This window comes from Anomaloglossus baeobatrachus, chromosome 6 (genome assembly GCF_048569485.1).
Source record: "Anomaloglossus baeobatrachus isolate aAnoBae1 chromosome 6, aAnoBae1.hap1, whole genome shotgun sequence".
In the NCBI taxonomy this organism is placed as follows: domain Eukaryota; kingdom Metazoa; phylum Chordata; class Amphibia; order Anura; family Aromobatidae; genus Anomaloglossus; species Anomaloglossus baeobatrachus.
This window is the reverse complement of record NC_134358.1, coordinates 386,157,633-386,171,727: the sequence shown is the minus strand read 5'-3', so window position 1 is coordinate 386,171,727 and position 14,095 is coordinate 386,157,633. Positions and strand designations below refer to the sequence as shown.

At 44.0% G+C, this 14,095-nt stretch overlaps 1 protein-coding gene across 12 annotated transcripts in view; it reads right to left on the bottom strand.

The window, feature by feature from the left end:
• ITPRID1 (ITPR interacting domain containing 1) overlaps positions 1 to 14,095 on the bottom strand; it is a 347,534-nt gene that overhangs the window by 14,881 nt on the left and 318,558 nt on the right. For all 12 annotated transcript variants that reach the window (XM_075315082.1, XM_075315081.1, XM_075315078.1 and 9 more), the window contains 4 exons: positions 14,014 to 14,090; positions 11,314 to 12,492; positions 1,703 to 1,830; positions 1,402 to 1,513 (listed from right to left, as the gene is read on the bottom strand). In XM_075315082.1, coding sequence (XP_075171197.1) covers positions 1,402 to 1,513; positions 1,703 to 1,830; positions 11,314 to 12,492; positions 14,014 to 14,090 — 1,496 coding nt within the window. The remainder of the gene's footprint in view (positions 1 to 1,401; positions 1,514 to 1,702; positions 1,831 to 11,313; positions 12,493 to 14,013; positions 14,091 to 14,095) is intronic.

Below are 14,095 nucleotides of genomic sequence, written 5' to 3'. Positions count from 1 at the left end.
TTTTAAAAGTGAATTCCCCTTTAATTGAGTCGCTGGTTATAGATAAATATCACCTGAGTATGTGTGACGCCCTGGCAAAACCAGGTAGTTACACAGAAAGGCCCCCGCACAACACCATCCCACACAGGGTTACATACAGCCGACCTGAAACCCTAGTCACCCCACCTCAGGGAAAGAAAGGCACATCAGTGGGCTGAACCAAGCTGATGGGAAACGCCCACCTAGGGGTCTGGAGAGCCCGGGGGCGGAAAAAATAGTCAGTTGAGTTGAGTGAGTTAAGCTTGAGTAGTCTGAGGTTGAAGTTCGGGTTTTGAGGAGTGAGGACGTGAAGCTCAAGGTCATAAAGGAAAGGCGTTGGGGTTGGAACCCCGGCGTGCTGGCTAGGTGGCAGATAGTGGTCCATGAATGACAGGAGATGGGAAGACGGCTGCCAGAGATCCAAGGTGGACCGGGGCAGGGTTGGAGCCTGCCGGTACCAACACCGGAGAACCGACCCGGAAACCATGCACTGAGGGGGTACTTGGACCCTGAAGCCAGGGCCTGGACCAACAGCCTAGCTAATTAACCAATTGAGGGCAGGATTATAGGTCCTGTCCCAACCAAAGTCCCAAAAGCAGACAACAGCCCACCACAGGGGATAAAGGGCATCCGCTAGGGCCCGATAGATCCCACGGGTCAGCGTCAGCGGGCACCGCTCACAACCAAAGGACCGGGAGCGGACTCCCGTGTTTCACACCGGGAAGTCCACGACACAAAAGCACAGAGTGCAGAGGAAAGTGACAAAGACCATCAGCCCGGGTGTGGGACCAGATACACCCATCTGCGGCAGCCGGCCGGCCACCAACACCTTGGTTTATCAAAAGGACTTTGTGTTTATTGACTCCACACATCAGTGCAACTTCATCCAGCACCAGGACAACTATTGACTCCCCACATCAGTGCAACCTCATCCAGCACCAGGACAACCGAACTGTAAGTTTACTGGTCCCTGCAACCTTGTACAACCCTGGGCCCCGAGGCATCCATCCCTACCCACAGAGGGGTTAATATCCAGCTGCCATCCCATCGCCCCCGGGTACCCCATAACAGAAGCGGTGGTGCCACATCTCACCACACACCGTGGGTGGCGTCACAGACAGTTTAGGGCAAATTCCGTACAAATACATCCCCTTTTATTTGAAGTGTCCGTGCGACCCCCGGGTCCAGTAGAATCCCTTGAGCCACACTGTGGATCCGGATTTGATCAGCCTGGTTGCTGGCACGGGGGCGGCACATATGATGGGGATGAGAAAGGAAGGCACCTATGCCCTGTAAATGTGGATTTCAACTACACAATGGCAATGCGAACATATAAAATCTTATTAAAATAAAGTCTGATATGAGAACCTGTTATTGCCTTACCACTGAGATGGTCTCCTTCAACTGGCGCGCTCGTGCATCCAAATTATATTCCAATTCTAAGGCTTCTTTGAGGACATTTTGTCGTAATAACTGCAGACCTCTCATATTTTCTCTTAAAAACAAAAAAAAGTAAAGTTTATTATAACTTGTAAAAGATGAGCGGTGATAGAATAGGAAAGAAAAGCAAAATTGTAACATTATAACTCAGCAGAAAAACAGGCTCTCGGTGAAATGTTAGATTGCTTGTTGTATATGTTAATACTGTGCAGCTTTTAATAAATACTGTCAATTTGGACATCACCTTTCCTCCCTTGTAAAAATATGGTAGCATCCAGCTTGTTGTTCAGTCAGGCACTGCTCAATGTATATTAGCTTTTCCCGATATTTCTGACATGCTTTTTTCATGTTTTCTACATCCTGATCGGTATTCTGTTGAGAATAAACACATACTGTGTTATGAAACTGGGTTACTGGGTATCAGGTTATTACTAGGGATGATCGAATACCTCAAATATTCAGCTTCACGAATATTTTCCGAATAGGTCGGCGCTCTGCGAATATTCGATGCGAATGTAAGTCTATGGAAAGCCCGAATAGTTCCGAATAGTTGTTATTTGGGTTTCCCATAGACTTACATTGCGCACAGAATATTCGCAAATAGTCGAACAGCGGCGACCTATTCGGAAAATATTCGCGAAGCCGAATATTTGAGGTATTCGATCATCTCTAGTAATTACATTTTCTTGATCAAATATTTCTTACAGTGGTCCAGTCACCAGATTTTACAATAAAAATTGTAAATATTATTAAAAAGATCTCTTAGACCAGATGAAGCTGATCTTCTGACTTTTGAAAATCCTATTATTTTCCTTTAGATTAAAAAAGCATTTTCTAAGTCCTGCAAGTGTGTGAGATTGCATACGATTAGGGGCCTGATTCATCAAAGCTTTTTTTTCTTCAAAATTCTAATGTAAAAAGATTTGAAAAGAAGCAGAATTTTGTGCATTTTGAGGTTGCGCAAAAATGTAGTGACTTTTGCATTGTCTTGTCATTTTGTGTGGCATCCTGGAACTCCTAAAACTACTGCTGAGTTAGACAGTTGTTGTGTTGCAGCAGACCTGTTCTGGTGTCAGAATGACTTAGGGCGCTGTGAGATGAAGTATGTAATGCATTATGGGATGTAATGTGCGTACACTGAGGACTGATACATGTACATTCTGCTCTGTAGATTTCTGCCATCTACTGGTCAATGTGTGCGTATGAAAGTTAGGTAGTCTCCTCACAACAAACTGCCCCAGAAACAGCTGAGGAGCCTCCCACCTCAGTGCTGAGACATCCTCTGAGCTGTACAACCCAGTCCAGACTTATCCAGTCTTGTCAAGAGAGAGGTAAGAAGCACTACTGCTCCCAGAATCTTTATACCCGTCCACGCTGAGGGGACATCTTTCCCCATATAATTGCCTCCACAAAGTGAAGCTTTCCATAGTCAGGAGAAATAAGGCTGAACATGTGCTCTCCTGCATACTGGGTTGTCTATATGCCTCTGATGCGAACCAGTGCTACATGACTTCTACACCACCACCTCTGTCTGCCCTAACCCCTGTAGTAGGGATATGGTAGTGCCAAAATGGTAATTCCATACCATGAGTCCCCTAGAGTGTCGCCACAGGGAGCTTGACCCTTGATGGTCCATCCATCAGCAAAGCATTACTTGGACTGTGCATAATATTACCTCCTACAGCAAATGAGGAGAACTGTACTCCAGCCGCCCTCAGAGGCCCCAATCTTGCTTGTTTCAAAGGGAGAAGTCACCTTCTTTCATACGCAAAATAGTAAGTGTATACTATATGGTGAACTACTGCCACTTTGCCTTTAAAAGGAATCTGTTGCCAGGTTTTGCCACCTAATCTAAGAGCAGCATAATGTAGAGATAGAGACCCTCATTCCAGCGATGTGTCACTTACTGAGCTGCTTAGTGTAGTTTTGATAGAATCACTATTTAATCAGGGACTACTTGGCCTCGTGCTAAGTAGCCTAGCATATTTATGAGCTCTGTATAACCTAGTCCCCATCACTGTTTAGCAGCTTTCTGTGTACACTGTAAATGGGCACAAAACTGCCAATCAGGGATGTGGATGGGGTTATAGACCTCTGTGCCGCCCCTGCAGCGGTCGAACCACTCAGATCCCGGGGTGATTACTTGTGGCTCGAGGGTCTCTGGACCCGGGGGCTAGGGGCCATACTCAAATGAAGAAGGGGCTATTTACAGGGGAGATGTAGTTTGTGATGCCACCCGTGGTGTGCGGTAATAGGGAGTACCGCTGCTGCCGGTGGGAATACCCGAGGTGATGGAGTGGGGCAGCTAGATGACGTTACCCTCCACGGGTAGGGAAAAGCTCCGGGACCCCGGTGGGGGAGAAGGGGGAGCGCAGGCTCGCTGGTTGCAGGGGTCAATCAGGTACTCACTCAGCAAGAAAGAAGACGCTGACAACATAGTAAACCAAGTTTCTGCGTGCCGCTGCCCTCTTGGAGAGCTCGTCCGGGTCCCATTCCCTGCAGCACTGCCTGTTGTTCTGTAGCCTGCCTCCTGGCACCGTATTTTAGAGTTTGCTTTGTGGCCCGTCAGCATGGAGCTTTCCGGGCCCTGCTCCCTGCTATGAGTAGCAAGAGGAGCTTGCTCTCAGGAGCTCATGCTTGGGATTTCAGTGGGCTGCTTTGCTTGGAAAGCCCTATCTCCCTCATTGCACTAGTGCCCCTGATCTCTGAGCTTCGTGGGAACAGTCCATGTAGGCTCTGTCCTCCGCAGGTTAATTGCCGGGTTGCTTGAAGCTTCTCCCCGACCTAGGGTCCGTGTACCCCGTCGTGCCTTCAGTCCCAGTCCGGTTATTGAACTGCGGCTGCTGGCTATCCTCCAAGACTAGCCAAGCACCAAGTTCCAATCTCCCGCGACCGGGTCTCTGACTCCTCCGGGTCCAGACCACTGTCTGCGACCTAGGCTGCTTCTCCCCTGGGAGCTCCAACTCCCAGCTTCCTTGAGCTCCTCACAGCTCGTGGGCTACCACTGTACTCTGGGGAGCTGCTTCTCCCAGCTCCTCACACACTGGGAGCTACTTTTGTTCTCTTTGCTCCCCTGGAGCTAACTGACTTGTCAGCTCTGCTCTGCTCTCCACGTCCTCCCTCGCTGACTTCCGTCCTCCCACCTCCCTGTCTGACCCCTAGGTGGGCGGCCCTATTCCAGCTTAAGCAGCCCACTGGTGTGCCTGACAGGTGTGGTGTGAGGTGTAACTAGGATTTGTGAATGCTGGTGGAGGCAGTACCGCAAGATGGGGACACAGAAACATGGGGGGTTGAGCCCTGCACGGGGAGAGAAAGATTGTGCAGAACCCTGTGACTACCTGACTAGTCCAGGGCGTCACACCTCCACATGCAAATAACTGCTAGGTCTACAGCAGAGAAAACTGTGATTTTATCAAAATGACAGCAGATAGCTTAGTGACACATCGCTGGAATCAGGGTCTCTGTCTCTACATTATGATGCTATCAGATGGGCAGGAAATATCTAGTGACAGATTACATTTAAGAGAGAAACTGTACCCTGTTTTTGTCAGTAAAATGTTATGTTTGCAAGTTCACCCTAGTGTCTGTCTGCTACTAATTGCACGAAGATCATGGGCGCTCCAATACCTGCACCCAGACACCACCTATATAGGAGTGCTCCTCAATTAGTGCCAACTTTTACTCTTGACCATTATTGTGGACACAAGAGACTTGTTTAGGGGTTCCGCAATCCACTTCAGTTACCAATTGCTGCCAATGAAGCTCATATCCTTACTGCCCCCTCTGCAACATCTAGCGCCTCCCCTGTGGCTATCCGTATTTGCCCAAGTCAGCTCAGTAACAAGTGCTGGACTTTGCTATGTTACAAATCTTAATCCCGCAGGGACTAGAGTAAAGCTGGGTTTACACACTGCAACATCTCAAACGACATCGCTGTAACGTCACCGGTTTTGTGACGCAATAGCGATGTTGTTTGCGATGTTGCAGTGTGTGAAACCTATCAGCGACCCGGCCCCTGCTGTGAAGTTGTAATCGTTACAAATCGTTCAGGACCATTCCTAGGTCCTTTGTTTCCCGCTGTGCAGCATGCATCGCTGGAAAGTTTCAGTGTGTGAAGACTTTGCAGAGACTTTGTTAGCAACTTCCCTTTCAAAAGGCTGCTTATTAACGTCCCCAACAACCAGCTAGGTCGCTCTGCAGGTCTGGATCGCTGTTGAGTTGTTGGCCAGGTTTGCCTGTTTGACAGCTCACCAGCGACTTAGGGAGGTCGCTGTTACGTAACAAAACCGGTGACGTTACAGCGATGTCCTTTGCGATGTTGCAGTGTGTAAACCCAGCTTAAGATGTTTAGCGAGATACACATACAGACACACACCACTGTGCACCTCACCTGATTGATTAAGAGGTGTGTGCCTCTTAATGAATCAAGAGCCTCCTACTCCACCCCACCCCCATCAAGACCAGTATGAAACATGCTGATCTTGATGAATCGGCTAAAGTGTATTCACAAACTCAATGTCAGGCTCAGGAGCTGATTAAGGCTGGCTTCACTTCAGCGATTTTTTTGCCTTAAGACAAAAAAACGCAAACTGCATGTTACAGGATCCGTTTTTAAAGGAGAACAACGCATGGCACCGCAAGTGACCTGAACATTTTTTAACTGGATCCGTCTACCGGATCCAGCAGACTGTTCACTTGCGTTTGCATGCGTTTGGGTGCTGTTTTTTTGCTTAGTTTTGACGGATCCGTTTTTACTATGTCATCTGCCATTCAGCTCTGCTACATGGCCGCTGACAGCAGACACAGACAGAGCCATGTAGCAGAGCTGAATGGCCGCTGACAGCAGACACAGACAGAGCCGCACGATCAGAATGAAGTCGGATGAACTTCACCCGACTTCATTGTCATCCCGCGGCTCTGTCTGTGTGTCATGGCCTGATTTTCTGTCACCAGTGAAGGTCTCACCGGTGCCCGCAAATCCCATGAGTGACTGAAGTGATCTGTGCTATCAGCGGTGCCGTAACTGAGGTTACTCGCGGCCACAGCAGAAGTCCTCCCGCTGAGATCTGTGGCCGCGGATAACCCGAGTGACGTCATCGCTGATAGCGCGACTCACTTCAGTCGCTGCGGGGAGCTCACAGAGAGCGGTCGTGGTTTGTGACCGCTCTCTGTCAGCTTCTGATGTAGCAGAGCTGAAAGTGTCATCGTGGGACCTCAGTGGATTACGTCGAACATGGAAGGGTAATTGGGAACTTTAATAAAGTGGTGAAAGAGGTTGTTGTTTTTTGTTATTTATTACAAATAAAGGATTTTTGGTGTATGTCTTCATTTTCTTTAACAGGTTAATCATGGAAGGTATCTTGGGGAGAGATCAGCCATGATTAACCTAGGACTTAGTGGCAGCTATGGGCTGCTGCCATTGACTCCGTATTACCTCGATTGCCACCACACCAGGGCAATTCGGGATGAGCCGGTACAGTTCCGGGACTGTCACATCTAATGGATGCGGAAATTCTGGGCGGCTGCCGGCTGATATTATTAGGCTGGGGGCTCCCCATAATGTGGAGCTCCTCATCCTGAGAATACCAGCCTTCATCCGTATGGCTTTACCCTGGCTGGTATCAAAATTGGGGGGAACTGCACACCGTTTTTTTTTAATTATTTATTTATTTTACTTCATGATATAGACCCACCCACCGGCAGCTGTGATTGGTTGCAGTGAGACAGCTGTCACTCATCGTAGGGGCGTGTCTGACTGCAACCAATCATAGGCACAGGTGGGCGGAGAAAGCAGGGAATACGAGATTGAATAATGAGCGGCCGGCTTTTTCAAAAGTGGAGAAGCCACCAGAGCAGTGTGAACGCCGTGCAGTGCCACGCCGGCGATCGGGAATCGGTGAGTATGAGAGAGGGGGGAGAGGGATAGGCCGACATGGATAGAGAGAGCGAGAGAGAGACAGAGAGAGAGAGAGGGCGACCGACAGACAGAGAGAATCGAGACTTGAAAATAAAAAAAAAGGAAATAGTTAGCGAAACCAATAGTTAGCTAATAAAGAGATACAGAGATATATAGCTAATAAAGAGATATAGAGATATATAGCTAATAAAGAGATATATAGATTGAGAGAGAGAAAAATATATATAGATAGATGCATAGAAATATATATATATATATAGATAGGAAGTAAGCAAGATTATGGAAAGAAATATATATAGATCGGTAGATAGATGGGTTGAAATAAAAACAAAAATGGAAAGTTTGATAGATTGCTAGAGATAGATAGATAGAGATAGATGAATATTGATGGATATAATGTTACTTATAAATATAGATAATTAAATATATATATATATATATATATATATATATATATATATATACACACATTAACATTTCGTTTTTGAAAGTTATATATTTATTAATAAATATATAAATGTATATTATAGATTTTATGTTTAAATAAAGACTTTGCAGTATTTGAAAGAAAACAATGTGCTTCAGACCATGTTTTCAACGGCAAAAAGGATCATTCCAGACGCATACAACCGAAAATGTGAAATCTAGATCCGTCGCCCATTGAAACACATTGCAGCTACTGCTGCAATGTACAGGATCCGGTGAGCTGCAGTTTTTGGGCGGAGGCAAAAAACGCTACATGTTGCGTTTTTGAAACATGGTAAAAATCTGCAACTCACCGGATCCAGACATTGCCGCATGAAAACGGATGCAAACGCATGTTGCCGCTAGTCCATTGACATTGCATTGAGCAGACAACGGATCCAGCAACATGCAGTTTGCGTTTTTCTGCCGACCGGCAGAAAAACGCTGATGTGAAGCCAGCCTAAGAAGCTGGAGCTTTTACTCAGTAGTATGAGATATCGGTGGCAGCAGAGAGCAGATATGCTGAGGAGCTGTCAGTTAGGCCAGAGTCACACTTGTGAGAGTCTCGCATCACATCACCCGGCACGGCCGCACACTCTCCTGACAGGAGCAGGTCGACTGCATGCATTTCTATGCAGCTGAGATGATCCTGACCGGAGAGCATCAGTTTGTGCCGGGTGATGTGATGCGAGACTTTCGTGAGTCTCTCGCATGTGTGACTCCAGCCTTAGGGTGAGTTTAGCATGAGAAACTTTTTACAGGTTCTTGAAGGAGGAAAAGTCTATTAAAGATTAACAGTTATTTTAATTTCTATTTAAAAAAAAAAACAAAAAACAAAATTGTAGTACACAGAAATAAGCAACTTTGTAATATTTCTTATCAGACAAATTTATATCTTCTCCTGGACTGATCTTTTACTTTCAATTCATGGATAAAATCTGTATTCAGTAGAGACCATTAAGGAGATGACAGTTGGTGCTTGTAAAATTCTATGAAGAGTGGTTGGCGATTAGCTAGATGCAAACACAGCAATTTTTTTTGAAGTCCATCAATATTAATCATGACAGTACCACACATGTTGTGTCCGGAGGTGTAGTCATCAATGGGAAGTTTATACCTGGTTATAGAAGCGGTCACCTCTATAGCTTCTTTAACTTAAAGGTAATATAACAATTTACTAATGTGAATATGTATTAGATATGGGCCTATAAGCCCTTGTAGCATTTCCCCTGATGAAGCCGCACTCCTAGTGGTGAAATGCATGGGTAACACCCTTCTGTCTTTACTAATTCCTGGACACTGCACTATGGTATTACTTGCACACTGATATTAAGAGTTGAGCGGACTTTACATGCTGTGACATCACTAGCATCGGCTAGCGATGTCGAGCGCGATAGCACCCGCCCCCGTCGTACGTGCGATGTGTGATCGCTACCGTAGCGAACATTATCGCTACGGCAGCGTCACATGCACATACCTGCTCTGCGACGTCGCTCTGGCCGGCGAACCGCCTCCTTTCTAAGGGGGGCGGTTCGTGCGGCGTCACAGCGACATCACACGGCACGTGTCCAATAGAAGCGGAGGGGCAGAGATGAGCGGGACGTAACATCCCACCCACCTCCTTCCTTCCGCATTGCCGGTGGAGGCAGGAAAGGAGATGTTCGTCGCTCCAGTGGTGTCACAAACAGCGATGTGTGCTGCCGCAGGAACGAGGAACAACATCGCTAATAAGCCTTAAACGATTTTTTGTTTCAGTACGACCTCTCCGCGGCAAACGATTTTGACTGCTTTTGCGATCGTTTAAGGTCGCTCATAAGTTTCACACACTGCGATATCGTTAATGACGCCGGATGTGTGTCACAAACACCGTGACGATAATTCACTAACGATATCGTAGCATGTAAAGCCCCCTTTGGTGTGCTGGTGATGTGTTAGGTGATTTGCACAGTTTGCACATTGTACTTGGTATGCGAATATGAGGGGTCAAATTCCTTGCACAGTGTTCACACACTGCATTCATTCCCTCAGAACCTTTTTTTTCTCTTTTCTTCTATGCACACCATATTCAGCTGCATTCCAGATATTTCCTTGTCTACAACCTGCTGGCACAGTTACTAACATATCAACTACTGCGCTTGAATATTGCACTATATTTGCAGTCTAATGAGATCAAGAGGTGTTTTTTTACTGAGGCATCTTTTTATTGTATTTTATGTTTTTGTGTTATGGCCATTTTTGTGTCTTTTAATTGTTATTAATTACCGTATGTATTTGTGGCTTGTGAGATAAATAAAATATTAATCTGGTGATCCCTTCAGCCTCCATATCTTTCTTTCCTCTCCTCCTTTGCACATATAAATATATATATATATATATATATATATATATATATATATATATATATATATATATATATATATATATATTTTTACATACATAGTATGTGAAGGTTTATCCCAGCTCAGAGTTTTACCCTCCTAAATGCCTTTTCAAGACAAAGACAGTCTGCTGCAGGTTCTCCAAAAGCAACAGTTGTCCATAGAACTTTGTGAACACCAACTGCCATTTCCTATCTAAGTAATGGGAAAATCTGTATTCACTGATAACAGATTTTACCTGTGAATTAAGGAATTTGAGAAGTATTAATCAATTCAGGAGGTAATAAGAAACAGATTTTTGTAATAAGATATATTACAAAGTTTCTTATCCCCCCCATTGATTTATAAAATAAAACAAAGCTTATGCTTTCAGTACTTTAAAGGGATGTTCCCATCTCCAAGATCCTATCCCAATATGTAGTAGGCGTAGTAGTAATAATAATAATAATAATAATAATAATAGCAAATACCTTTAATTAGAAATGTAGTATAGTTCTTCTGATATAGCTAAGTCTTTGACCTCATGTGCAGGGGATTGTGGCTTAGGTATCTATGGTTATGACCACTCATATAGTGACAGTTAGTTGTTTGTGGTTGTAACCATGGATACCTAAGCTGCAATGCGCTGCGCATAAGGTAAGATACATGGCTATATCAGAAGAACTATACTACAATTCTAATTGGTGGTATTTGCTAATATTCTTACCAGTACACCTGCTATATATTGGGATGGGATCTTGTAGATGGGAATACCCCTTTTAAGTTAACTTGTAGTATAGCAGGTGAAGTTTAGTAATCAGGAACGTTTATGGTAGGATGTTTTCTGGATCTGTGAGATGTTTTGTTTTTTTTCTGATAAATTGTACAAGTTTAGGTCCCGTGTGTCGGTGATCAGATCATAGATCCTGATTGCTGCAGTATTATCCTGGCTGATTCTTACATAGAGGCCTTTTCATAGTTCTCACATTTGAGAAACTTCAGATACAAATGTTCTACAACTTTCCCCCAAAATGATGATGTTAAACGACAGAAAGTTATATCCGGTTATTCATAGGTGACAGATAGAAATGGATATGAGGTGCACATGATACATACCAGTGATATGGCGATTAATGACTCTCTCAATAACTTCAGAGTATCTGACAGCTCTTTCTCTAGGTTGATGTGAGCCAGAGGCCTCATGGATACATTGTGCCTGTGCCTTCTTGGGGGACAGCAGTGATGGCAGTGACAGCAATAACAACAATGGCTGCTCAGGGGTGAATGCGGACAATGATTTGGACCCCAGGGTGCAGTATCGAATGACAGTGACTGTGTGAGATAGCAGCTCCGTGGATGTGAACAGTGATTGTTAGTATAGCATTCATTCCACCACCCCATATCCGTCTGACTATAGGTATCTTTTCGCCCTGTGTTGCGCTGTAACAAAGCATGCACTTCACTTCTGTTAGTACTTGTGTTAATAGCAGTTTCAGGTCTATTCGATCCATCATTTGCATCCTGTGAACAGGTTGAAGACATCTGAATGGTCAATGACTTGTAAATATTAGTGTTTATTTCCGTTTGAAATGTACTCTTTGTGACTTTGGAGGTAGAATTTAGCTCTTCATCTGAGTAATCTATGGATCCTTCTGGGGTATGAATTTGGAAACTAAAGCTATGTAAATCACTGGTGGGAGATGGTGTCCATTTTAGGCAGGACAGCTCCACTGAACACTCATCATCTGCAAATGAATCTCTCTCACTGTCACTCTTTTGGAGATCACTTACAGATTCTTCAGAGAAGTCTGGCATTAGACTATCATCTATTTCACCAGGAGATTCAGGATTAATGTCACTAATGTAATGTGGGAGGTAAACTGGGAAGTCAACTTCGGAAGGAACCTCCGGAGACTGTGCTTGGTCCTGACTGACGGAGCCATTCAGTTCATATTGTAGTAGGCAGCTGTCAATATCTGCACGTTCTTCATTTCTGCTATCTCCAAATGGTGGCTCTTGACTTTCTATCTCTCGCATATTGTCTTTATCAATATTATCAGTTTGACTATCGAAACTCTGAAACACGTCATCGCTCTGTTCAGTGTCCATTGACAATGACTTTGATTTTTCTTTCAATGTCTTAAATTCACATATCGCAGTATTATCACTTGTGTCCATTTCAGCGAAGTGACCGATTTCATCATACTCTTCACCTTCATCGGTAAAGATTGAGACATCTGCTTTCTCCCTGAGAGTGGTCTGGCTATCATTACTGTCTGAGCTTTCATGTAAATTCTGTGGAAAGGAAATAAAAGACAATCCTTAGCTCAAGGATGGTATTAAGTGCTGTGATAGTCAATAAGAGGTCTGTTCAACCAAGAAATTATAGCTGTTTTATACTAATGCTTCAATTTTTCCCATTTCTGGTGTGACTGGATGTCTATCTAATGTGTATAGGACCTCCTAAATCTCCCCTATCGGAAAATATTGGGGAAGATATGGACCAGGCAAGCAGTCCATACTTGGAGATATCAGCCAATAGTAGAGGTATCTGGCAGCAGCTTACTGTCCTCTTTCTTCTGACATACAAGATGGGCTGACTCGAGACTATACGAGAATGGGAAGGGTGTGAGAGAAGTGGGCAGCTCAGCCGACGGCTATAATAATAGTAATAATAATAATAATTATTATTATTCATGGTTGCAATGTATATAGAGCCTAACCATCTTGTTAATGATATTGCCAGGCAGAATTTCTCTAGAATCCAGTTGGTCCCAAGTCGTATGGCAAATATGACAATTAGCTAGGGAAACTCATATGTTTCATGATCTTTTTCATTTATGTAACATCAGATTTCTGTGATAATAAACTTAGGTAGAAACACTTTTTAAAAGGGAACTAATCAAGCATTTCAGATAGAGAAACATCAATAAGGATCCAGGAATAAGTTGATTGAGAAGATTAAACCCCAAGGCTGGGGCTGGGCCTGGGACTGATAGGTGTCTGCTCCTTCCCAGAAGGACTTGCCTCAGTGGCTAGTCTTATTAAAGTTTGGTTTCTGTGAAACACCACAACTTTTCAAAAAGTTTGAAAACATAAAGGGCTGAGATAACAGACCCTGATTCATGTTTTCTGTGATTCAAGCAGAAGAAGTCAGCTGCTTGGTTCCATTTAACGCACAACCTTCTGGCAAAGTAGCAGAGCAGTATAGAATAGACTATGCCATCAACTCCAATGAGTCCTTCAGGACTGAGGCTTCTAGTTAGTTGGTTACTACCCAATATCTTAGTCTATTCTTACCCCATGTTTCTCTTTTGGAAACTTGAATGGAAAAATATGAGTATAATGTATTCTCAAAAGTCAAGATATGTAAATTAAATTATAGTACTTTTGATTTGTTCAAGTTTTAATGTCCATTTAATTAATCCATAGACACAATCATTTAAAAACGGAATCTTGTGTCGGGTCTGTGAGTCAGTACCAAACCTTTTTTGACTATTGTCATCCATCTTGCACATCAGACTCGGCAATGAAACTTTATAAGGATTCATAGAGAACAGATGAAAAATGGAAGACATACTACTTTATACATCTGCGTTTCATCTGCTTTTATCTGCTCCATTGTTAAGAATTATTGGATAAAAGAAAGTTCAGAGAGGTTCCAACACAGAGGCAAAATGGATGTAAAAACAGATGTATTAGTTGGTTTGCAACTAAAATAGGACTATGCTCTTAAAAGCTACGTAAGAAAGTTTTGGGGAAAAGAATACTATCTTTAGACTTTACAAATACCAACCCAGATGTTCATGAATTTACCTGTAAAGGTAAGGGCTCTGGAGGTTCTTCTTGAAATCCACTACTGTCGGATTGGCAGCTGTTTGTTCTAGTCATTTCTGTA